The following is a 27,680-nucleotide window of genomic DNA, read 5'->3' as shown; positions in this document are numbered from 1 at the left end:
CTAAATTTTGTTATCGCCAATCACAACTATGGATGAAACATGTTATAAGTAGTTTTATATGCCAATCACTTAAATAGATAATCTTCTCTCCTACCCAGAATGCTGCATCGAGCTAGGCTATGAATTTTGTTCCTAAATCTCTGCTATTTAGATTTTATTACTAAGATGAAATCTTTTTTTTAATCTCTCTCTCTCTCTCTCTCTCAATTGTGTTTGTCTTTGTTATGTGGTATCGTACAGGAGAAAGGTACTTTGCTAGTTTATACAGACATGAATACTACTTCACTATCCTTATTAATCTAGACTGACTTTAAAGAAGTAGTTCAAAGCCCAACACTTGCTTCTTTTATTAATCCTAGTTGTGATAGTAGTAAATGTAGATGGTAGAATAGTTCAATTATCAATCTTAGATATTTTACCAAATGGCATCATATACATATACATAACTTGTTGTAATTGTTTTTTTCTAATTTGTTTGCTTCTAATTTATTTTTTCAGCACAATTGAGATAGATATAGATGTTACACCTAGTGGGGATGATCATCCACAAGAGGATGCCACAGTTCTTACACTGACAGGTACTTTCACCCCTAGACCCACATCTAGAGCAGCTACTTCTTGTACAAGTAGTCGAGTCCCAATAGATGTAGAAGATGAGGATATGTTTAATGAGGAGAATGAGATGCATATTGAGCACGATCGACCACCACGACCAATTAAACAAAAGTCGTGGACATGAGAACATTTCACCAAAATTCCTGGTGATCATGCGAACCTGCAGGGGAGATGCCACCATTGTGGGCAACTTTGTGGATGTCATTCGAAGAAGTAATGCACCTCTGTCTTAATACCACATCTTAATAGTTGCCAATGATATAAGATACCCAAGGGATTGGTGGCCACTGATCAAACCAAACTTAGTTACGAATCTTCTACGACCACTGATGGTACGTAAATTAAGAAATTATCATTCCTTCAATACAGTGAGAAGATGTTGAAAGAATTACTTGCAGAGATGATCATTTGTAATGAGATGTCTTTTACCACAGTTGATAAAAAAAGGCTTATGTAAATTTGTCCACACTCTTGAGCCACAATTTCTCATGCCATCATGGTATACAGTGATGCGAGATTGTTTGAAGAGACAATGGAAGGAGAAGGTGGAGATGAAGGACATGTTTCTTACCACTGGTCAAAATGTGACATTTACGACTGATACATGAATGTCCATACAGAACGTCAGCTACATGTGTATCACAGCACACTTTATTGACAGTGAGTGGACATTGCAGAAGCAGATTATTGGTTTCAAACAAATTCTTGATCACAATGGTTCATCCATTGGGGCGAAAATGGATGATTGTATAAAGGATTGAGGAATTAGAAAAGTGCTCTGTATCACAGTTGACAATATCAGTGCCAAAGACACTGCAATTGATTGGTTCAGGCGGAATACTACATTAAAAGATTATATCATTCATGAGAACGAGTTTATCCATGTTCGATGTTGTGCTCATATCATCAATCTCATAGATGCTGAGGGGTTAAAAGAGGTTGATGATTCCGTTACCAAAGTTCGTAACCTTGTGAGATATGTGAGGACTTCCCCACAAAGGCTTGGCAACTTTAAGGTAATAGCCTAACAACTTGAGATTGGATGTTTTAATATGTTGTGCTTGGACGTTCCGATTCAATGAAACTCTACATACATGATGTTGAATATGGGGCAGAAGTACCAAAAAGTATTCGAGCAGATGAAGGTCAAAGATTGGGGCCTAAGGTATGCTTTGTTGGAGTCAGTAGGGGAGAAGGGGCATCGATGCTCCAGACACAGTTGATTGGACTAATATGAAGTCGCGTGTTGGATGCTTATCAGAATTAATTGGCACCATCAACCATGGAGGCCCTCGTCTGCACACAAAACTGGATAAGTGAAACACCTATTAGACTAGATATTGTTGATGCCAAGAGTTATAGGTTTGAATCGGGTAACCTTATATGCTTTTAAGTGATTATTTAAATATTTTTAATGTTTTAATATTTAACATCTAATTTTTATGATTTTGTAGACTTAATTGTAAGCCTTAACATAATTGCGGATGATTGAGACGGACACACCATGGGATGGAGAACTCCCTTTATTTGAGAGAAATGAATTCTACAACTTATAGCTCTGTTTTGCATTTGAATTAGATAACATTATTGTGGTTTACTATAGCGCAAAATCACTTGCTTTTCTCCAATCTATGAACATAGGATGAAAAGTGTATAGTTATTGACTAGCCCATGACCACAACAATGGTGGTTTCAGACTGAATGGGATTGGACTCTTGAAGGCTAAATGGCTTCTAGTGATGAATCATGAAGGATTGAAAATTATTGTCAAATTATAATTACTAATTTGTAGTTTTTGTCTTATTCTGATATATTATTACATTGTACAATGTAAATTGGTTGACGACTTTAGTTGTTTAATTAATATTTAGTTGTAATTGTACTAGTTGTTTAGGGGCTACTTTGCATTTTTTATTTATAGTGCTTGTCATTGTGTATTTGATTCTCTTTGGTTTTGTAATGTATGTAATTTAATCATTATATTTAAGTTTTTTAATTGATTTTTACAACATTTTTTGGAAACCCACTAAGGTGTGTAGATACTTTTTTTTTACAGTATTTCAAAAGTATCATAATAGGTCTTGGGCCTTCGGAAGTGGCCCAGCATTCGGAATCAGGGTTTGGGCTTCAAAAGTAGGCCCAGAGATTCAGAATTGGGCCTTGGCCCAAGCACACTCCGATCGGAGTTAGAGTTGGAGTCAGAACCCACCCCTAACTCAAGGTAAGTCATAAATAGGACGAAGCTAAACTAGCATTAATTTTTTCTCATCTTGTGCTTTTAAAAACTACAGGCAAAAGTTAACAGAAATTTCTACCGAACACAACAACTTTGCCATAAAATGATAATTATGAATCATTTATGTCTCGTGGATCCATATATTGTTTTCTAGACATAGGTTCTTTATCAACATTATAGTACGTAACAATTTGGATGACTCCCTCTTTGCTAATATTACATGTGATATTTATGACAATATTCAATGAAATCTTGACCTGTGAATATACTATTCGACCCTAGGTAAAATAGATGCAGCAACCCCAAACAACGCAATTGCAAGTACGATTCATTATTTTGATTAAACTGCAACAATTAAATCTTTATACAAGAATGTCTTCCCTATGCTATAAACACCATCGTTCTATCCATATCATTGTTTTTCATTAAGGGCTATCGAGGCTACAAGATCTTCCTTTAGATTGTGATTGCCAATTCATATTTGTTCTCTCTATATTCAGATTGATCCCCATCTAAAGAAACATTGCTATTTAGTAAATGGAACATGTTTATGTTTTTTCAATTAATTCAAGTGTAGATGGAATATTTAAGTCTTCGCAAGACCTTTCTTTTGATATACAGTGGTGTGCTATCAGCTATTTTGAAATCAGCTGACATATCTTGTTCATAATATTTCTAAAGTTTTCTTGAATTTGTAGGGTTACATTATATCATTTTTTCCATATAAATGCTTCAATTAATTGTATAGCATTTGATATAAAGATACCTTTTACAAAAAAAATCCAACCTACTGTCTATCTCCAAATAACCACGTAAGGTAGTTGCCTTGAAAAATTTCAATGCGATGGCACCACAAATTATTTTGATGTGATCAGATGATAAGGGACCTCTAATATAGTTTAGCAATATCAAAAAATAATATATTTCATCTTCAAATGGACTTGTAACAATTCAACCTATGCCAGCCATTTTTTTCTTGGAGGCCATATTTTTTTTTTTTTTTGTTGACTCCAAACGAAAGCCTCAGAAATTCTCCACATGACTTCTGATTCATCGAGCTTAATGGAATTGTCAAATTTCATCAATCTCTTGAGTACTTTGTTCAGAAATTAAATTGAAAGCAACACAATCATGGCCTTTATAGATGTATTTATAAAGGTGTTTGACTACATTGATTCTAGAGCACATCTCTACATTGATATGACAATTCAATTTTGGAATGAGATATAGACTATGCGGAATATCCAACGATTATTCATGTCTCTATCTTTAACCCTAGCAAACATTCCATCATCACGGCGTTTGTATTGTGAAAAACATTCGATTCCAACAATTGTGCTAGATATAAAGTTTTTTGGATAGTGGTTTTTCCATGTCATTTTTTTCATGCACATATTTGTTGGATTTAATATACCTCAAGGTCCATGCATCATATGTCTAACAAAGATTTATACAAAAGTAAATTTTCATTTTTATTAGGTATTTTGTTGATACAATCTCATCAAACGATTTATAAACATAGATTTTTCAATCTCTTTGCATTATGATTAGGAATAAGCATGTGGAAGTCTTCTTTTTTGTGCTCAATTACATAAACACATGCAGAAATTTTGCCAAAGACTTATCGCTTGAACAATTTGTATTTTAATTCTTCTAATTTTACTCAAAAGATGCACGCAATTAAATCATAACGATTTGTGCATCCTCTTATGGTCCCTACTTATCCAAGATTTTTTTCCAATTTAAGTTACATGTCATGATTAAGAATATATCAAAATTTTCAAAATAATGTACTAAAGTCATCGCTTTCATATTTTGTTTGCGCATTTGTTAGGCCCCCAATAAAAGAATAAGCCAAATAATACGCCTGCCAACTTTGAAACCACGACTCTATCCAACTAAAACACTCCCAGCGATACTTTGATACACCTTAGATCAAATTTCTTGTTACTTATTACGAAATTATTCCAATCTTAATATAAAACATCAATCACGAATTGTTTTAATAGACGATCAGAAGACAACAAAATTGACTTATTATGTTATCTTATTTGTAACTTATAAAAGTAGTATTCACGGCATATAACAACTGGTAGCTTTCTTTTTTTTGTTCAAAATTATAGGAAGTTAAATGTAGTAATTAGAAAGTAATAAATTTTAAAGTTGAACACAAAATGCAAGAATTCTAACAATTATTATGACTTTGTCGCTCTCTTTTAAAGGACTAATCTACCAAGGCTGATGGTTGGGAGGTAAATCAATGATCTTGTTTAGGCATGTGATAATTCTGCTCTTTTCTCTACCATTTGTATGCCTCGATGCCAACCAATATCATCGAAAGAAAATAATAATGAATATTACAATTGGTCATAACAACTAAAATAATATTGAACTGTATGGCTCACACATGAATGATTAAAGACCATGATGTTTCACCCCTTTAGGCCTTCAGAATCATCATTGTCAATTCAGATTACTGCCACCTGTGAGACCAACGAAATATTATAAACACATTCATTCAAACCAAAATCTAATTTAATATATATTTAGTAGTTTTTCAAATTAGGCACATCACCAAGGGTATGAAAGAAAGTAAAATATGGGTTAGTATCAAGAATAGCCAAAAGTCAGGCAATAATTGATGGATCCAATATTCCTAAAACATAAACACAATTTTCTAATTTATGTTCAGTATCATAAAAATACAACTGCAAATAAGATGGAAGCCCATTAAGAGGGACCAAGTCATCAATGTAATGATAGATCTTCCCTTGAGCTAGAAAAGTGTAAATTTATTTGTTCCTTCTACATAGATCTTTATCAAATTTAACATTCAATGATATAAAATCAAACTTATTATTATATGTGCACACATAGGATTCGGTTGAGTTGGAGGTGAACCATTGGTAAAGTTAATCAGGAATATCATTAGTAATTAATGAGATTTTTCCATTTGCACAGCAAGAACTATTTGTCTCATGATGAAATCTTTTGACCTGACATGCACAATGGTACCGATGGAATCTTTTGACCTGACAATATTTGCACAATGATTGAATAGTACAGTTTGTAATGTTTGCCTAAAGTTAGCAAATTTTTTATGACGCTTTCCTATAGCACAAAACAAACATATACCGAACAACAAAAGTAAACTTTTAAAAAATGTCAAGATTCTTATTAAAACAATCATAGAATGACAAGAAATAAAAGGAAGAAAGAAGTAAAGAACTATGACTCCAATTCTAGACTTGCTCCTTACCCCCAACAAGATGCCAATATCTTTGTTTCAAGTTGTTCTGGTATCTAGTAAGATAGGCACCCTATCCAATAAGATGTTTACTATGCTAAACAAAATAGTTAGAAATTTCAATGGAAATGTTGGATTATAAATAAAGCACAAGTAATAGGCCTCTTTAATAGGAAGTGTAATAGATGAGATGATATTTTCTCTACATGCATTTGATCTCTTAAGTGTTAAAGATTCCGCAATAGTTTTTAGGCTAAAAGAGTTGGTCATTAACACTACACCTACTACAATCTGGTGATCTATTGTAAGAATTTCCATAATAGAACAATATCCAATCTCTTACCTAGGCAGCATCTCATTGGTTGCAACATCACAATGAACAATACATTGTCTCTTTTTGCACAACAGTCAAAAAATGTCATTGTTCCATTAGCCCTACAAGGTCTTTTGAGATATTTGTTTAGTCGAAACCTATTGTAGGTCGAAATAGAAATTGTTGTTTCTCTTGAATAGCATCATTTCTAAGTGTCATCTCCTGAGCATACCCTTCTTTCATTTTCAACATATATCTTTTTTGTTTCTTCTAATAAGACATTATACCAATTCTTTTTTTTTTTTTTGCTGGCTTTAATTACAGTTATATATTTTTTTCAACAAAATTAAAAATTTTACGAAAACTTAAGAAATTTCATCAATGATATTTCTATTTATCTTTATTGATCTATTGTTGTGCCCTTATTACTCTGCAGTTAGTTATCGAAGAGAATAATTTCTTAAATTATAGGACACAATGGCAAAGAACCAGAACTAGCAATATCGATGAATAGCAATAAAGTAAAAGTTTGCATCTCAAAGCAGACAAATAACGTCATAAACATATCAGGAGAAATGTAGACTGGATTTGACGTAATGTTCAATTCATTACAATTATACCACGACATTGATCAAAATACACATCCATAAGACAAGAACATTACAATTATAACGACATTGATCCAAACACACAAACATAATGCAACAACATAATAGATGCATATGTAAAAAATTGATCAAAATATTAAATTATTTGTATTACAATCGCATAAAAGAAATGAACCTGGATGAAAAATAAGAGATACTAGACCAGAGTATGATGAGACAAAAGAGTTGTTGACTACAGCCTATCCAACGTATGAATCATAACAGATGAGCTTTCCTACGAAGTAAAACAACTATAAGAACAACCAACACTGCAAAATATATACTCATTTTAATGAATATTAATAGTTTTTTGTTCAAGACAACAAGAAATGAAGGCAAGAGAGTATTGGAAGATGACTATCTGAACACCCCCAAAAGGAATAACTCAATGTCAAACTGAAACAAAACAATGGGTAGATAGAACTATACTCATAGCGTATTGGGAACGAGAATGAACAAAACATGCCCAAAAGTGATGGGTCCATTTGAATGAAATCCCCAGATTCAATACTCAGTACCATGATTAATACAATTTCCTCTCCACCGAGTATAATAAACGAAGAGCAGGAACTAAAAACAACGAACTCATTTTCTCCTAGATTTCTCTCCCCACTTTGCCCTCCAAAATCAAATCTTTACACCTCCCATTAATAGACCAACATGTCATCTCACCCATGACTCTCAAATCTAGCCTGACAATGTTATATCACTGCACTGTAGAAGCAAGCCAAAAGGACGTAACGAGGAGGTAAACTAGGTCTAAAATTCACTTTCTTCCCAGGAGACAAACAATGAGGCAATCCAACTTGGCAAACTAGGGCTTATCTAACTTTCTTCCCAAATCTCAAAAGCCCACTCCAAAATACACTACAAGTATATACGTGTAATTAACAACATCAAACAAAAATGGCTGCTCACATTTGAATAGTCAAGGACAAACATGTAATTACTGGAGTCAAACAAAAGTCACTGCTCACACTGATATAGCCGATTTTATTGGAAAAGATAAATATATATATGTTTAATTAATCATTGAGGCATTATAAGCATAGCTGTGAATTTCGTACCATATTGGCCGGTACGGCCGAAATTTTTCGTACCGGCCAGACTACTATATCTATTTCATACCGGCCAAAATACCGGACGTACCGGCCGATACTTCGGCTTGTACCAGCCGATATTTCAGCCAGTTTTTTTTTTTCATTTTTTTAAACTACAAACTTATTTTTTAACCTCCAATTCAGACTAGACTATTTATAATTTATATATAATTTATTTATATATAGACTATTATTTTGGAATATAATTTTTATATATAATTTATTTATATATCGACTATTCCGAAACGCTATCCTGAAACGCTATCCCGAAACGGTACCGGTACTGAAATATTTCGTTCTAGTGCCTTGACCAGTACAGCGTTCGGTATGGTATTCAAAACATTGATTATAAGTATACCAAGAGTACAGTAGGAGAGGGTATAGACCAAATAATTATGATTGGAAGCCACAGTGATTGAAAGTTAATGTCTCTTTTGGCTCATTTGAAATTAGTCTCTTTTCGTTCATTTGATTGAAGATCTCAACTTTCAATACTATTATATCCTCATTAAAAAGGATAAAATGAGCCAACATAGACACTCGCAATAATTTTCAATCAAATGAGCCAAAATAGACAAAATTGGAGAAATATAATAACTATAAAGATATTTGGGGCTCATGTGTAGGCAGGAATGAGATGGATGGATCTTGAAGATCTGAGATTATGAATCCACCAATATAATCCACCAGTATTATGTGTATGATTGTTGGGATTGCAGTTTCATAACAATGAATGGAACTCACACACAACGTGAATGGCTAGTGAGCCACACACATTGGTTGAATAACAATGGTTTCAAGCTATCTAAAACATAAGCGTATGCAAAAGCATTCATGGTAATGTGTTGTATTAAATGGCCATTGAAAAGTTAGATCAGCCACTAATGGATATAATATCTTTCCATCCTAAGTGTGTTTCTTTTCTTACTTGGTTGAACCTAACATTTCCCCTTAATATAAAACCAGGGACAAAGAAATTTTATTTATTTATTTTTTTTTTTATAAACCTCTTCCTTCATTGATACCATTTCATGTTACATAGATTGAGACATTATTGGAGTTTTCTCCAATTCCATAATACATTTAGATACATATAATGCATCTTTTCCTAGACCATGAGCTACAGAATTACCCTCTCGGTGAACATGACAAACTGTGCATGCTTTAAAGTTGCTCATTTTCTCTTGAGTATCATAAATAAGCATCCCAAAATAACTCTCTTTCTGCTTGTTCAACTTGAGATCATCAACAACTGTTTTTTAGTCTCCTTCTAGAATCACATTTCTCATACCTAATTCAAGGCCAAAGTTGACTGTTGTGTAGGCTGCAATTGGCTTTGCTAATAGAGGGTCAGGTATTGATGCCTGTTTTTTCCTCAAGGTTGCCAAAACATTGCCTTCTTCATCTCTCACAGCAACACTTATTCCTATTATACATTGTCTTTGATCAACTGCTACATCCCAATTTATTTTGCAAAAGCCTTGAGGAGAAGTTTTCCAGGTTACTGACCTTCTATTGTCTACTGCATTGTTTTCCTCTTGTCTCGATTGTACAGAATTTATATCCAACCTCATCTTATTTACTCTATGCAGCACTGTTTTAGGATCTATGACAATATTCTTGAACACGAACTCATTCCTTCTCCACCATAGATTCCAAAGTGTTAATGACAGTTCTTTCATTTCTTCTATGTCGAGTTTGTTGAACATATCTTGCACCAGCTCCTTTACATTCTTATAGCAGCACATACTCTTCTAAATTTTTCTATAACATTGGCTCAAGATGTCATTGGCTGATACACATTCCCAAAGGATATGTTCAATGGTTTCTGGCTCCTTGAGACACATAGGGTAGTGGGGGTCATCCAGGATCTTCCTTTTGTACAAATTGAGTTTGGTGGGCAAAATATTTATGCATGCTCTCCAAAGAAAATTCTTTGCTACTAGTGGTATGTCGAGTTTCCATATTTTGGTCCAGCCTTCTTTGTATTTATTGTTGAAGGAATTGTGTCCTTTAATTTTGTCCTGCATCTCCCCTAGTAAATGGTATGCACTCCTTATTGTGAAGTTTCCATCTGCATTACTTCTCCATATCAGTTTATCTTGCTGATTGCTTTGACTTATTGGAATTTTTTTTATAAGCTCTGCTTCTTCTTTGTTGAAAACTGCTTGAATTAAAGAAATGTTTCATTCCTTGGTTTCTGGCTGAATGAGTAGCTCCACTTTGGCCTCAGTCCCCAATATGTTTCTACCACTTGGGGGTTTGTATGATGAAGGTTGATGTAGCCATGAGTCATACCAGATTCTTACTGATTTCTCATTGCCTATTCTCCAACTAATTCCCTCTTTAAGTAAATCTATAGCAGCTAGTATACTCCTCTATATGAATGAAGGATTGCTTCCCATTTTAGCAAATAAAAAAGAGATCTGGGAAAATATTTGAGCTATAAAACTCGAGAAGCAAGAGAGTTTGGATATGTGAGAATCCTCCAGCCTTGCTTTGATAACAAAGCAATATTGAAATTTTCAAATTCTCTGAAACCAAGCCCTCATTTATCTTTGGATTTTCCCATTTGATCCCAGCTTAACCAATTCAGTTTCCTTTCTTGGTTTGCTTGACCCCAACAATATCCTCTCATCATCTTGTTCATTTGTTTCAGCAAAACTTTAGGAAGTTTATAAGCTCTCATAGCATAAGAGGGAATGGCTTGAACAATAGCTTTCAACATGACCTCTCTCCCTGCTTGTGATAGAAATTTCTATTTCCAGTTCCCCATTTTTGCACTAATTTTGTCAAGAATTGCTTTGAGCTCTTTATTCCTTGATCTTCCTATCAATGCTGGAAGCTCAAGGTATTTCTCATAAGAATTTGTTGTTCTGACCCTTGCTATGCTAGTGATGTTGTCCCTCATTGATGAGTTGGTGTTTTTACTAAAAAATATAGCAAACTTGTCTTTATTTAATTTATGACAGTTGCTGCCTCATATTGACCTATAAGCTTCATCATCCTCCTCCATTCAAGATTTGTAGTTTGACAGAAAACTAAGCAGTCATCTGCAAAGAACAGATGACTAATATGTATTTTCCTTATGCCTATTGGGAGGCTATTTAGCAGCTTTTTTCTTTCTACTTTATTGAGCATTTGAGTTAGTGCCTCTGAGCATATGATGAGTAGATAGGGTGCTAGAAGATCACCCTGTCTAATACCTCTAGATGGTATGAAAGTTGGTTGTGGGATTACATTGATTAACAATGAGTACGACATTGTCGATACACATTTGATGATCAGATCAATCCATCTTCTGTTGAACCCCATCTTTTCCATTGTAATTTAGATAAAAGACCACTCCAATCTGTCATATGCTTTACTCATATCCAGCTTTAGAGCCATATAACCTTTAGACCCTATCATTCTACACTTAATTGAATGCAATGCTTCAAATGCTACAATTACATTATCTAATATAAGTCTTCCTTGTACAAATACACTCTGATTTGGTGAAATGATGCTTGGCAGTATTTTCTTCATTTTGTTAACAAGAACCTTTGCCATCACCTTATACATCACATTACACAGGCTTATTGGTCTGAATTCAAAAACTGTTGAGGGATTTTTTACCTTTGGGATTAAGATTATGTGAGTTTCATTGATGGAACTGTCTCAGTTGTTGGTATTGAGAGCTTTCATAACTGTTGCACACAAATATTTACCTAAAGTTTCCCAATGTTGTTGAAAAAAATCAATTGAGAAGCCATCTGGTCCTAGGGAACTCGTGGGATTCATGCTCAAAACAGCCTCTTGTATTTATGAATAGTCAAAATTTCTAAGCAATTTATTATTCATTTCCTTTGTGATTAGAAATGTCATGGATTCAACACATTGAGCTTGTCCCACTGGATTAGAAGTAGCATACATATCTATGAAGAACTTTTGAAAAGTTTGCTATATCACTTTTGGTGAGGTAAAAAAATGGCCTTCTCCATCACTGATTCTGTGAATTGTGTTAGTCTTGCGCCTCTGAGTAGCACATTTATGAAAATAACTTGTGTTTATGTCTCCCTCTTTAAGCCATCTTTGCTTTGATCTTTGCTTCCACCTCACTTTCTCTTGTTTCGTACTTAAATTAATTTGCCTTTGAAGCTGTCTGATTACTTGCTGATCTGATCCTTGGTTCCTGTCTTGTAACTGTGATACTTGTCCCATCATGCTTGTAATTACTTTTGTTGATTCTTTCTTTTGTTTCTTGTTCCAGCTGAGTGACTGTGCTTTGCAATCTTTCAACTTGTTTAAGAATCTTGCTACTTAGCTATCATTTCTATCTTGACCCTTCCATTTAGCTAAAATCAGTTCTTTACATTCATTACTTAGACCCCAGTTGTATTCATATCTGAACAATCTTTCTCTTCTTCTTGCAGGCTACAGCTGATTACTCATTGTTGCTAGGATAAGATTATGATCTTAGGAGCATGTTGCCAGTGCATTGACAGAAATTTCTTGAAACATATTCATGCATTCAGTGTTAGTACATACTCTGTCTAATCTTTCCTTGGTGAAATCTGAACCTTCTCTTCTATTAGATCATGTATACTCAAGGCCACTATACCCCATATCACTCAAATCAGTATCTTACAAAACTTGTCTAAACCCTTACATTTGAGTAAAATTTCTTTGCAGACCTCCCCATTTTTCATTTTGGTGAAGTATCTCGTTGAAATCCCCCCAACACAACCATGGCCTATGATCCGAAGGTTGTAAAATTCTAAGCAATTGCCAGCTACCTTCTCTTTTTGTTGTAATTGGGTTGCCATAGAATCATGTTCGAGTCCAATCCTTCCCAATTTTAACATCAATAACATTAACATAAATGTGATAATTGGTATAGGTTTCAACTTCTATATCACAAGCTAATTTCCACATCATTGCCAAGCCTCCACTACATCATTTGGCATTGACTGTAAAATTTCTATCATATCCTATTCCGTTTCTTATTTTTTCGATCCTCTCCCTCGAGCACTTTGTTTCCATGAGGAAGAGAGTTTCTGGGCACTTTTGCTTCACTAAAAAATGAAGCTCTCGAACTATTTAAGGGTTCCCAAGCCCTCAACAATTCCATGCTATGCACCTCATTGATGTTGGTGGAGCTGCTCAGTTGCCTCCACCTTTAATTCCTAAGTTTTGCTCCTTTCAAGATTGAGCCCTTCTTTTAATTTTTTGTTTGACATTTTCTGGCTATCACTGTCTATCATTTCCTTGTCTCTTTTCCTTCCTCTTGTTTCAACTCTATTAGTGATTTCACTGTCCATCTCTTCTGTCATTGGTAAATTTATGATTCTAGCCCTTCTTTGCCATCCCAGTGGCTTCTGTATCACCTCCACAGTCTGCACTAGTAATGTATCTGATACCTCTTCCTCTATCTGCATATGACTTGTATTAACAGCCTTCTAAGTTTCTTGAAGACTTAGGTTAGGATTGATGATTGTGTACTGCTTCCCATCCTAAGCCTCATTACTCTGGTTTCCCTCGATTGAAGATTTATCCATCTGTTTTTCACTATGACCATCACATTCAACTATTTGTTTTCCTTTATCATAAGCTCCTCCAGATAAGTTATTATTGCCAAGTTGTTGCTCCTGACCAGCTTCTAAAGGATCATCTTCCTAGTTTACCTGAGTACCCTGGATAATAAGTACTTCCTTTTTACTAGGACCCTCCTCATGGCCTTGATTAAGTATCTGAGTCATGTTTCCTCTCCCCCCTTGTCTTTTGTTTCCATTATCAAATAAATTGAAAGTTGTGGCCTTAACCATTGGTCATATTGTTCAATTCCTAAGTTATAAATTTTTGTTTTCCCCTCTCCACATACTCTACCAACATGTTTGATAACCCCACAGTTAAAACAAAATAAAGGCAACATTTCATATTTAAGTTCCACCCGACTCAATTTGCCTGCAATAGTAACTAACTTTCCACTGGGGATGGGTTTAGTGATATCCATGCTGACCCTTATTCTGAGAAATTTTCTCCAACCTATTCCTTCCCCATCCACATCTACAGTTAAAACTTCCCCTATATTGGAGCCAATTTTCTCTCCTCCTTTATAAGTCATTGTTGCTAAAGGTAGACCATGTAATTGAATCCAAAAGGGTTCTTGATAAAAATTCACCTCATTATGCGGAGTGCTTTGTCAATAGTTTGGATACAAATTAAATGTTTATCAAAGGTCCAAGGTCTACCATTTATGACTCATTAAATATCTAAACTTCTTTGAAATTCAACCAAGAATCTGTGATGATCCACCTCATTGAAGTTGATTGAACCCTCAGAATCTCAAACTTTGGTCAGAGTTGCTTTAAAAGCCTCTTTCTCGAAACTCTTGTCCATCAAAATTAGAAGCAAACACCTCTGAGCTCTAGCATATGCTCGTTTAGTCTCTTCTACTGTGAGTTCTACCTCTTCTTTCTCAATTTCTGTGAGTTTAAATCATTCTCAGAGCTTTGTTAATTCTTCTGTCGTGCCTCACTGTGTACAACAATCGATTTCTTCTCTGAAATTCTAGTAACCTTCCTCCACCGCCTCACCCTTCTAAGAAGGAAAGGACTATACCTTACCCAAAACAGAAAGGACCCTAACCATTTTTCTTCTTTCGAGTTAATTGATAAAGTAAGTTTATTTTAAATGTAAATTTACAACTCTTTTACAATTCTATGTCAAGCATAGTGTAGTTATGTAAATATGAGTTCTTGTTAAAGCAAATTTAGTCTAACATTTCTTATGCTATGGCCGACTTTAGGATTAGGTCATTGTGTTTTTTTTTTTTTTTTTTTTTTTAATAAAGAATAACACCCCATGGTATGAGCTATTTAGAAATAGCCCCTTTAGATTTGTCGTTCATCGTCAATGGAAAACGCGTGGTCCAATCATAAACTACCACATATCAACTTTAATTTCTTTTAAAAAAAATTATATTTCTTTGTGATGAATAGAAAAATATTTCTTTTATAATGAATAAATAATTTCTAAAATTATTAAATCCGAAAAGTTAAATATACAAACCAACAAACAAAAGCAACTATTGCGGACTAAACAAGTTAATATTATGAATAATTCTATATACAATTGTGAAATGCGTAAACACTACGTAATCGATTTGAAAAAAAATGAGATTTATCATTAAAAAATTAATTTTTTTCATATAAATCTCATATTTTATTCATTTTTTTCAAACGATTACACAATAATTACACAATTCACGATTGCAAGTACTTTTTTTCCTAATGATATTATAATAGAGGATGGAGTTTGAAATATCACCTTATTCTAATGGGCCAATTTTAAGATTTTTTAAACCACAAGAACCAATACGTAAAATGTCCAAAGTCCAGAAACCCTAAACAATAGTTTACCCTAAAAATTAACTAACCTCCTTATAAAAACACTGCAAGGGTAAAACTAAAATGGCGGCCTTTAGGCAAGCTGAGTTGAACACATTGCTCTTTGCATGCAGTGTCAATCTAACTTTTAAATGAAACTTATAGGTCATATAGTATATTGTACAAGAAAATACAGCTTTGCTCTATTCACACTTTCACAATAAACCGTACCTCATTTCCATTAAAGAATCCAAGAGTCCAGAAATCTGACTTAGACCAAAAAAAAAACCATATACACAAGCAAGATGAATCCTAATTGCATGCTCCAATGAGAGAAAAAGTACAACTCGACATTCTCAATGACTCAAAACTAGATACAACGTTTATGATCTAAAATTACAACACAAACAGATCCATCCGGGATCCTGAAATGTACAAAAATATCTCTATAAGATCTCTAGAGCCAAAAAGTCTCATCTTCAAGGAAAATTAGATTTTAGGCTGATATTTTACCATCCGAGCCTGAGGGAGTCGCGCTTAGAATCGGAAAGCAGTACAGCAATTCCACGTTGGTGGAGACATGAGCTTGACAATGTGATGGTGAGCAATACGAGCAGAAAAAACCTTCTCTCAAATCCCAACCCACTTCACCCATCTAAAAATCCGACCAACTCTGAAGGGCAACTCATAGTCTTTGGTAACAGCAGGTTCTCTCCTTGCAGCATCTGGTTCAGACCAAACATACACCCCACGTTCCTGCCGACTACCAGGTACAGTGTTGTCCAGAATAACAGCCACCAGGAATGCAATCACCATGTGCAATGACAGTAATGTGTTCAGGACATAGTTCACCTGCACATAAACCATATAAACAAAAAGTTAGCCGGATGTTAGTGCACAAAGGAATCAGTTTGCATTTCTGATATTCAATTATTCGTGAGTTATTGCGGGAGCAATATCCCACCAATTTGCAGTTTCACCAGGGGCCTGATATGCAAAGATAAAAAGTTCAGCTTAACTTGTAGCATCAACTTCATGATGTTACTGCGCAGCTAGCTCTTTACATCCACAACCATATAAACTCACAGAAAATAAAAGGAGCAACCAACAGATGTCAAGATTGAATCCAGAAAGATTGTGCAATAAGTCAAATTGATGGAGCCAATCATCAATTGCTCTAATATCCAGGCAGCTTCGCATGTAAAAGAGGTCAATTTTACTTTCTTGCCACAATCAGACTGACTGCAACCATCTAGTTGTACGCAATGGAAATATAGATGGATTGAAGGGAGGTAATACATGAATTAAACACAGCATTTTACTAGTATCCAATCAATATTGTCATTTTAGCAGGCCATAAGACAGATGAGAAAGACAGAATAAGAGGCGCTTTTTTATTACAAAAAGGTCAGAAATAAGCATACCCCTCCATATTTGCTGCGGAAAGGCCCATGAGAAGCCACAATGTAAGGCTGAAAATAACTTGGGACAGAGAAGTTGCTATTTGGGGACATGTCATACTGCTGAAAGTAAGCTGGTATTGAAAGAGAGAAAAACAAAGATAATCCAACAATGATAATATTCCGTGAGCTTCCTGCCTCACTATAACGTAGATTTGACAAGCCCAAAGCTGTAAGCATCGCCCACATGAAGCACAATAAAGCAGCAACCATGACTTCAGGAATTGACGCTATAAAGCCTCCAACTTTACCTGTAAGGCATTAGGTACATACAGAGTAAACATTAGTTATTAACATGAGAAACAAGAAGCCTTATGCTGTATATTGTTGTAAACATCAGTTAATTAGAATTTGTCACAGTAAGACCAAACAGTGGTTTCCCTAAACTGAACCTGTATTTCCAGGTTGTTCAGGTGGTAATGGAGTCTCAACTCTCAAGGTCAAAAGGATCAGCAAATTTAAATCCCAGCAATACCTAACCTCATATCCTCTTTCTTTCTCCCAAAAATACACAATATGATCAACAAGCATGATGATAATATAACAATTTGGTATACACAGCACACTTGATAATCCAAACATCCTAATTTAGCAAAAGATATTTCTTGGCGTGCTATCTTTTTGCATATCATCTTCTTTTTTATGACAAGAAATCCTAGAAACCCTGCAATCGCAACATGACTTTTACCTGGTTAAACCCCAAACCTGTGTAACGCATCCCCATCACACGGATCAGGTAAATCATTGGCTTTGCATATCATTGACTTTGTGGTATCAAAACTTTACATGACACAATTACAGCCCCACCCACTGCTTTCATTATGTTGAAATTAACCTCGAACTAGCACTTGTTTGTGTCATTAGCTCAAAATGCAAATTAACAGAGTTGCTTGTATCATCCAACCCAACAATCTGGGTTGAGTTGGGGTCAAGAAAACTGTTCACTTTCCAGTCATTGAACTTGAAATGACACATTTGTTTTTTTGATTGGCACCAGGTGTCTAGGAACAGCGTCCAGACTAGTCTCGGAGATGCACAGGCCCTCAGCAAGGAGTTTTCCGCAAGTACACCTCGGGTAATTCAAGGAGAAAGTCTCCCAGTCTGATGGTTCCTAGAGATTGTTTGCACCCAAGAGGATTTGAACCTTAGACCTGGGGGGAGCATACCCCCAAGCCCAAGGCCTTTACCACTTGAGCCAACCCCTAGGGGTTAACTTGAAATGACAAATTAACCCAGCATCTGCACAAAGAACCATCTGCTCTCCTATCCGTCCAACCAGAGGTGGAGGCAAACCTCCCTCAGGCCCATTCTGAACTTCTAAACCTAGAGCCACTAGTTTAGAAGCTATCCAAAAATATGCTGTCTCCCTGGTTTTTCATTTTAGACCTACTTGACTTGCAATTTGATTATGGATGAAAGAAGACAAACTGGGCCATCACTGGAAAGACAAATGCAGGCCAAAGAAATGTGGCATATGAAATTTATAGTAAAAAAGTTGCAGAGAAAATTCAGAGCATATGTGACCCAAAATACACCACCAACAGTGCTTATACAACTTACAGTATATATCCTATGATGCACATATCTAAGAAGTTGCATCGTTGTGTACCAATCGCAGACAATCTCAAATTTAATTGCCAGGTTATCGTCAGTAGATTTTTGGAAACAGAAAACAAATACTCACCTACGAGGGATAAGACTATCAAAACACATGCGCCTAATTCAACTGCTCTGCGGCTTCCCATTTTGGTCACAGCAATAGTGTGTACATTTTCAGTTAGAGTGGTGGACCCCGTTCCTGTACCCCAAAGACCAGCCAAAACACTCGAAAGACCTTCCAGACCAATCCCTCGGCTAAGAACACCTGGGGTTGGAGGTCTTGATGCAACCAACAATGAAGATGCATGGTATGATCCAACCTAATCAGTTTAAAACAAAGAAAAACCCAAATAAGAATCAGGCGAAGCATACAATTTTTTAGGCACATTAATGAGCAGATTTGTACAACAAAATGCAATGGAGTTGATAAAAATAAAAATTTAAATTGTACATGAATTCATGTGGGAAACTAAATCTGGCGTGTTTGACTGAATCAGGCATCAAGGGTATGTTCAAGGAAATTTTATAACAGCAAAAATCCATCTGAATCTGTTCAACTAACCTAAGAACTCCACAGAATTTTGCAGAAAAAGTAGAGCCAACCACAATGTTGTGAAAGAAACATCTAACGCTGTAATGGGACTAGTTTCATTATCTACTGATTGAAAATCTTAAAATGAATAAAGACGGCATCCTTAGTAGGGAAGTCCTGAAGTCAGTGCAGATGAGATTTTTAAGGACAAAATTTGGTATTCATCGTAACACTCCTTTTATAGAATAAAAAAGATACAGTTCCAGAATTTTAGATAATTATAATATGAAAATTTTCCTTGCCAGAGATAGTCCTATGCATTATTCCATTCATTATTTGTCGTTGCTAAGTCCAACAAATTAAATTTCAGCAGTTTCGCCCATGTCATAACAAATGACAAATTTTTCAAGTGAAGAACAATACTCAGGCATTAGTTTCTCAAGCAAGCCCCTTTTCTGGCAGGTCACAGCCAAATATTTAAGTGCACACCTTATAGATTTAGAGAAATAAACATACCACAAGGCAAGTTGTGGATCTCTCACTTTTATAATTATGGGTGAGTATTGTAAGTCAATAATTAATCACCAAAAGATGCTTAACGGTGAACTTGGAGAAAATTGAGAAGAAGGTTAAATTGAACGAAAATTATAAACCGACTTCTTTAACCTTTTTGCTCCTTCCAGTTAGGTGTGTGGATTATATCCACTCTGTTTACCTAGAATTACTCATTAATAAAATAATCTCACTTACCAAAAAAATTATAAATCTTGAAGAGAAGTGTTTAGTCATGATAAATGACAGAAAACTAACCGAATCGACTGATGAGATAATGGACACCGCACACATAACAAGAGCCATTTTCCAGTGGAAGACAGGAGTACCCCATTGTAATGGATAAGGAAACCTGAACCATGGGGAAGATTTTAATGCATGAGAAGTATCAACTCGACAATGTTTCATCCTTGAGAGATACTTTCTGCAGTGCTCAGATATCATATTCGAAGCAGGCACATTTACATCACAGCCTTTGTAACTATAAACTCCCACTTCAGTTAGCAGGAAAGCAGCTGCCCATGTGATTGCCAGGCCCAATGGAACCTGACAATAAAATAAGGATAACCGCATTACATTATAAGAAATGTGTGCTCTATTGTTTGTAAATATACAGTTGTATCAACAATCAGAAAGAGGACGAATAAAAAGATGAACTTGTAATAGTAACTTACCGCATATATTAAAAATATACGATGACCAAAAACAGATATCTTACGAAGATACTGCAGAAAGTATAGAAACAACAAATTAGATGTTTCTGGCACAAAATCCAATCGCAAAAGAAATGTCAGACATTCAACATGTTCAGTGGAGACAAAGATAAGCTAGATGACGTTACAAAACTGCTATAATTTAACATGAATCTACAGTAGTTCCACCATACTTACAAGAGAAAAAGTAATGACCAGTAATATCTGCACTGATCCAATCTCCAGACAGGTACCAACAAGTGGGAAACCAAAGCTATAAAAAGAAAGTCCAACAGCAGCAACTGTTGGGGACACAACAACTGGATTGATCAACCTGAAAAGGGAAGGCCAATGAGCTGAAGTTGAGTTATTGGGTGTATCATTCAAAAGGCCTGACAATTAATGCAACAGAATATTAAATTTTGCACTCAACACAGAAATAAGCTACACTTGTAACAACCCACCACTCATGCTGTATGGTTGAGTATAATAACATCTAAATGCTACAACCACATTAATGACTCATGCAAATTCATCCAAATTAATACACATACTTGGGGTCAGTTATTTATCAAAAAACAAACATACTTGGGGTCTGTTTGTTAAATGGAAAATTCAGATTATTATACTACATTCTCCGGTGTATAGCTTGCTGGAAGATCTAGTGAGCAACTGAGCAAGATAACCCCCGGGAAAGATCAGAATGAAATATATAAGTAAACAAATCATTTTCTTTCAAATGTTGTCCATTGAGAATATGTTTGCCAAAAAGTTATCTTCCACAAGACAAACCACATCTTAGATTAATTAAAGAAATGATGAAACTAAAGCACAAATGCACAATAAGATCAGAGAAAACAATGCAAAAGATCAGAGAGAATCACAGCAATCACTATTCTGAAAATAGTCTTTTGAGAAAATCAGCAAGCCAAGCCAACAAGTGGTCCCTACAGAAAGAAACTTTAGTTTCAGTATATTAGATCAAAACCACAAACCATAATTTCAAAACTTACTATCCAAATCTTACTAATAATGATTTATTTTCAGGATTATTGGTTTCACTGCCCCAACGGATATCAGTTCAATGGAGTCTAAACTTTCTCAGTCAAAATAACTCATTTAACGCTGTTTGGAGACATCACACAGGTTAGCCGGCCTCAAAGGGTCAACTTTGACAAACAAGGACTAATGCATTCTAAGAGTTTTAAAGACTAAAACACCCGTCAAGGTGCAGCCTAGTGGTCAAAGTGCAAGCATGCAATGAGATGTAGATTCAAACATTTTGGGTTCAATTTCGCATTATGAGTTCCCATGGTTACCTAATGTAAGGTTCTGGATGGTGGGGCCATATATCTAGAGTTTCCTCTCTAGAGGTGTTAACCGTTAAGGGTCCTGCCTTGGTGAGGTTTCGCGTAAAAAAAAAAAAGAGAGAGAGAGAGAGCAAGCATAACCAGAAAACCTATTCCAAGTGGCTGATAACTTTACTTTCTCTTTTCTTCCTGGGAAAATGTTGGTTATCGTCGTTGGATATTATATTTTACCAGGTCAAGGAAGGATGGATACAACCAGTTTGGTGGTAATGGCATCCAACAAACATAGACCAAATATATTTATCTTCAGTTATCCAATTTATGTTGAAGAGCTTATTCTATACACTCAAAATATTATATTCTACTAAAAAGAACTTGAGTTAATTTTGATTATTGAAGGCACATATTGTTATGATTCTTTCTCCCCCATTCTTTTTTCTTACTCAACCATTCTATCATACTTTAATAGTGCTTCTTACAGCCCAGAATAGCCACAAATCTTATCCATTCTTCTCCCTTTTCAAACCCAAGCCACACCCCTTGTAAAATCCAAAGTTCTCACAACTTTTTGGCTAACAAATAATCCATCATATCATATCTAAATTCCTCCAAACAGCTTTTCCCATAAAATTTCAGCAACCAGCAGTCTTCAAGTTTCACCACCATTTGTCTTTATACCTTCTTTTTTTTTTTTTTTGTAAGTAACCGTTTGTCTTTATACTTAATCCTTTCACAACCTTATTCAATCAATAAACCCTAAACCACTTCCTCTAAAGTCCCTAGCCCAAATCCTACAGCCTACAACCAACCACATTCTGTTGCAGGTAGGTTTCTCAATACATTACCCAAATCCCCCAATTCCAATAGTAAGGACCCCAAGTTGGCGTGAACATAAAATGAATCAAACCCAAAGCAATCAAATTAAACCTACTGAAGCAGCAAAACTTTTGACCCCTAAGTTGACTAAAGCCAACTAACCAACAGAGGCCTAGTCCACAAATTCAACAAGTCAAAACCTAGGAAAAGAAAAGCCCTAAAAGCAACTATGTTGTAGGCAGTCTCTCTACTAGATTATTTTCTTTTTATTTTATTTTATTGGCACTAGGTGTCCAGAACAAAGTCAGACTAATCGTGGGGTGCACAGGCCATTGGCAAGGAGTTTCCTGCAAGAGCACCTCGGGTAAGTCAAGGAAAATTTCCCCCACGATGGCCCCGAAAAATTGTTTGCACCCAAGGTTTCAAACCTTAGACCTAGAGGGAGCATACCACCAAGACCAAAGGCTCTTACTACTTGAGCCAACCCCCAAGGGTTTAGTCTCTCTACTAGATTAACTATGAATGTAAGTTATTAACTCAAACCCTAAGTAGAACAAGTTAATTAATATAGGCCTGATGTTCATGAGATTTGATAAATGCTGAGTTTAATCATTTAAATTATATTCTTTAACACTCACTTATGTGCGAGACCAAAAATCACAAGGACCCACTAAGTAGGGAAGGAATTTGATATTTTAATTGAGAGGTAGAGCAAATTAAGGGTTCAAATTCAGGACCACTGTTCTGGTACAATATTAATCACCAATCATGCCGAAATATTAAAGTGATGGGAATAGCAAATTTCATCATTTAAATTATATTCTCTAACAAGATCCATAGATGATTAGTTTGTATTAATTGGGCTTTCATCATGGCATGCAAATTTAAGTGATTCATTAATATTGTTGCTCGCCTACTCTTTTTTAGCAACAGAAAGACTAGATACACTTTCAATTTAATATTTGAGATACATACAAGCTATAATTTGTTTCATAATTCACCTCTTTCTACAAGTAGTTTGTTTCACAGCTCACCCACACTTCTAGTTTAAAGTTCAAATCCCGATTGCATTTACCAAAAAGATAAAGTTAGAAACAGATTAAGAATTAGTTTCAGACATTACCATGTTCTAGGCATGCGTTGGGAAGTCACAAAGGACATATTCATACCTTGGCATTTTGCAATAAAGTTTTCAATTTTGCTGTGGATACGTTGCTTGATCTAACTTTTGGCATATTTCAATTTACACATTTTGGCCTAACAAATATTTTAGTTAAACACATTGTTATAATATGTTTTCTTCTAGTTTTATTTGTTCTTGAAGTTGGATTGAGCAAATCATTCAAAGGAAAATTAAAAAGTTAGGTTGAACAGCCAATTGGGACACCTAAATGGCACATAAGCCACCAATTCATTGGTCAGCCAATCTTAAGCTACAACAGGATCAACTTCTCTGACATTCATTGGAAGGGTAAGCAGCTTTCACTGAGGCAACCAAGAAGTTGCACCAGGGCTGCAGCCTATCATACCAATCAATTTTGTCCTTTTTCCTGGATGGGAAGGGAAGTGAATGGGAAAAACTAAAAATTTAGATTCAAATGGGTGCTATACCGCATTTGTTAACTCAATGTAATATATGTCATAAGGTCAAAATAATCGATACATTCAAATGGGTGAATGTATGAATGTATCATATTCTAATAAATAATGAATGGCATGACTCATAACTTTATGCAATCAGCTTATCAATACATCAATTAGAGCAACTTATCCAATCCCCTTCAAGCTTCCAAAATTGACTGATTCTAATTTGATAAATGGAACGCAAAGCACTTGATAATAATGAATTTGGAATGTGAAGAGATATAAAGATGATGGAATCAAACCTCGATAATACAGACATCAGTCCACTATATCCAAGTAAAGCTTGAAAAGCTGAAGCTATTATTATGGCGCCCTGTAGCTCCTTCATAATGTGCTTGAATTTCTACATGTAAAATGATTCTCTCAAGTATATAAAAAATGCAATAGAATAAAAGAGCTCAATATATATCCATACTTTTTTAACTTTTTTATGGGTTTTTTTTTATATATTTGCAAGCTATATATCCATACTTTTTTAATGTTAATAAAGGAATAGTATATAAAACATTAGATATTAAGGAATGATTGGCTTCTGATTGGAAGTCTATATATCACAGGTGATTATTATTCCTAAACGCTCTCATGGAACGTTAGTGCAGAAGAATGCTCGCAAAGGAAATTTATTAAATTGTTGACCAGAGGTAGTTAGAGAGCATGTAATAATTTGAGTGCAAACGAATCGTTTGCACCCTCTAAATAAGTGTCAAACAAAAAATTTTAGAAACTTTTGCTACTGATTCCTTTTTCTTTTCTTTTTTTTTATCGGTAAACACTTTTTTATTGATTGCTACTGATTCCATTAATTCTTAACACTTTCTGCATTTCTTTTTATTTACCATTTCAGGCAACACTTTGGGAACTTTACTGTGTGTTACAGACCACAAAACAGTAAGAGTTGACAGATAGGATCAACTGATAGAGACACAGAGAGAGAGAGAAGAGAATTCTCTGATACAGCTGCCACTCTCTTCTTTCCTTGTTTTAGAAGGCTGTTTTCATAAGTGACTGAAATATAAAGATTATCTGTCTTTGCCTGTTCAATCATTACTTCTCTTAGCAACTACTGACAGATGTAATAATATCCAAGTTGCACTATCAGGTTCTAAAACAGTATGATCTCAACAGCTTACTAAAGTGATGGAATCAGGCCAATTATATATTAGCGGCAGCATTTCCTTTGAGAGCTCCTCAAGATATTAAGAAACAAGCTAAGCAAACAGTCTGTGCGATAGCAAAACATGTTTAAGCTTTATGCTTGTTAAGGTATCCCATATACATACCGATAAAAAAAGAAAGGTATCCCATATACTTTCCAAAAAATGAGGTATCCTATATCCGTTATGATTCAACTAGATGATTTTATGAAAGCAAATTATATCCATCAGTCAATTCTATAATGTAAAGATGTGTAAACATAAATGCGTGTCTTCACACACATGCAAGTAAGGTACAATAACCGACTCTTTTTCTGTATTGTGTATAGCTCAACAAGGTAACGGGAATGAACTGTGAAAACACAAATGGGAAGACACTAAAACGTATTTGAACCATACCAAAGCATGACAAGAGGAGCTTACATTTTCGTTGAGTCCTTGAAACTCTGGGGAGTTGATGATTGCCAATGCTGGTGCCAGGAAAACAAACGATGGACCCTGTATCAGGGGCAATCTTGACCCAAAAGACGTATGCAAAAGTGTAGTCACCCCCGAAACAAAGAGGACTGTCGATACCACATTTGCAGTATCCTCCTAAACACACTAAATCCAATTAGACCAAGATAACCAGAACATTGTATTTTTAATTATTAAAAAAATCAGTCATACATAAAATTCCAATAAGAAAATAATTACACTACTCACATAAGTTCCACCCATTGCGGGTACAATGACGAGCGGGACGAGAATCAACGAACCCAACATCGAAGTAAAATGTTGGAACCCGTATAGACCAATGGGAACTGAAAATTTACAGGGATAAAAATAAGCATAAACTTTTTCAAAAAAAAAAAAACTTAAATGTAACTGAAGCCCAAAAAAGAAAGAAGAAAAAATCGCCTTGAATTATTTTGTTTAAAATCTCAAAGTATCTAAGTAGTAAGTACCACAACCAAACAACAAGAACCCCAACCATAATTCAAGAAAAGCATAATCCATTTCGAATTGTTAATAAAAAAACTAAACTCGAAACAAAAAACACATTCTTTCAATAAATTATATTATAAATAGTACCAGACAATTAAACAAGTGGGAAACTCACCAAGACCAGGTGTATCTCTGAGCTCATACTTCATATGCATGTGCCTACCCACAAACCCATCATCATCATCTACACTCTGTGGCAAAACATCCACCACTGCATCGCTCCTCACAGGCCTCCTTGACGCCTGCTCCGCGGGCCCGCCCTGGGCCTGCCCGTTGGGTCCCGAAATCTTCGGCGGCCCCTCAGAGTCCCTCCGTTTCTTCACCGTCCGATCCTTATCCGTCTGTGGCTGTGGCTGCGGCTGCGGCAGCGTCGGAGGAACAACCTTCTCGCTCTCCCGCTCACCATTCACGGCCCTAACCCGACCCATCTCGAGATCCGGCTTAGCCGGGTCGGTCTCTCTGGGCTTCTGCGGGGGCGGCGGAGCTATCACCTGGCCCGAATCGCTGGCATTGGTCTCGCCGGAGAACTTGGGCTTGAAACCAGTCCGCTTGGCCCACGAAGAAGGCGGCATTGCCGAGGACTCCGGAGCCGGAGGCCACGGACCCGGTCGCTGCGGCGGTTTCGGGTCAGAGTTCGACATCCTCACAACAACAGCAACAACGACAACCAAAAATAAAAAAAAAAAATCAGTAGTATCGCATGGCTTAAACAAAGCGTATACAGATCTGATCTCTACGGTCAGTGCCTCGAGTCACTGCACAAAGTCCAAGAAATGGAGTTCCAAGATCTTCCCCAACCTAGAGCTAGAGAGAGAGAGATAAATGAGCTGTGAGAGTGAGTGCAGAGAGAGAGAGAGAGTGAGAGTGGGGTTAGGGAGACACTGCTGAGGTAAAAGCCAAAAGCAAGACAACGAAGGTAGCGGTGGAGGTGCAAAAACCGCGTTTTTATTATTTTATTTCTTTAATTTCATACTGTCTTTGTCTCTCCTTTTTCAAGGCATTTAAAATTAATATATCGGTCACTTTTTCCCGAAATAATTGGACGTGGATATCGTATGAAATGTAAAGAATAATAATAATAATAATAATAATCTATTTTTTTCTTATGAGTTTTGCTAAATAACTTCCATCACATTTTATTTCATATTTCATATTTTTTAAAATTTTTTAAATTTTTAATATTATTTTAAAAACTTTTTTGAGTTTATTTTTTTAAAATTATTTCAAATTTTCTATTTATTATTCATATAATAAATATTTGATAAAAGAAAAAAATAATAAAAATTAAAAATAATGTGAAATGTGGAATGTGGAGTGTTAAGAGATTGTGAAGATTTTTTGTTATCTTATTATTGCCCTACCTTAATATAGTTTAATAATTGCATGTTACATTGACACGGTCTTAA

General features: G+C 35.4%; 1 protein-coding gene across 1 annotated transcript; it reads right to left on the bottom strand.

Annotated features, from left to right (window-relative positions):
- Positions 1-15,821: 15,821 nt before the first annotated feature.
- Positions 15,822-27,161, bottom strand: LOC109000682 (nucleobase-ascorbate transporter 12-like). Its single transcript, XM_018977645.2, has 10 exons — positions 26,390-27,161; positions 25,993-26,090; positions 25,711-25,881; positions 24,376-24,476; positions 20,562-20,697; positions 20,346-20,396; positions 19,930-20,217; positions 18,673-18,907; positions 16,953-17,239; positions 15,822-16,380 (listed from the first exon to the last, which is right to left on the bottom strand). Exons 1-10 carry the CDS (start codon positions 26,913-26,915, stop codon positions 16,159-16,161), a joined length of 2,115 nt encoding a protein of 704 aa, XP_018833190.1. The 5' UTR covers positions 26,916-27,161; the 3' UTR covers positions 15,822-16,158.
- Positions 27,162-27,680: the final 519 nt, after the last annotated feature.

Source organism: Juglans regia, chromosome 14 (genome assembly GCF_001411555.2).
Source record: "Juglans regia cultivar Chandler chromosome 14, Walnut 2.0, whole genome shotgun sequence".
NCBI classification, from domain to species: domain Eukaryota; kingdom Viridiplantae; phylum Streptophyta; class Magnoliopsida; order Fagales; family Juglandaceae; genus Juglans; species Juglans regia.
Note: the sequence above shows the minus strand (reverse complement) of the source record. Positions and strands in the feature narration are given on the sequence as shown.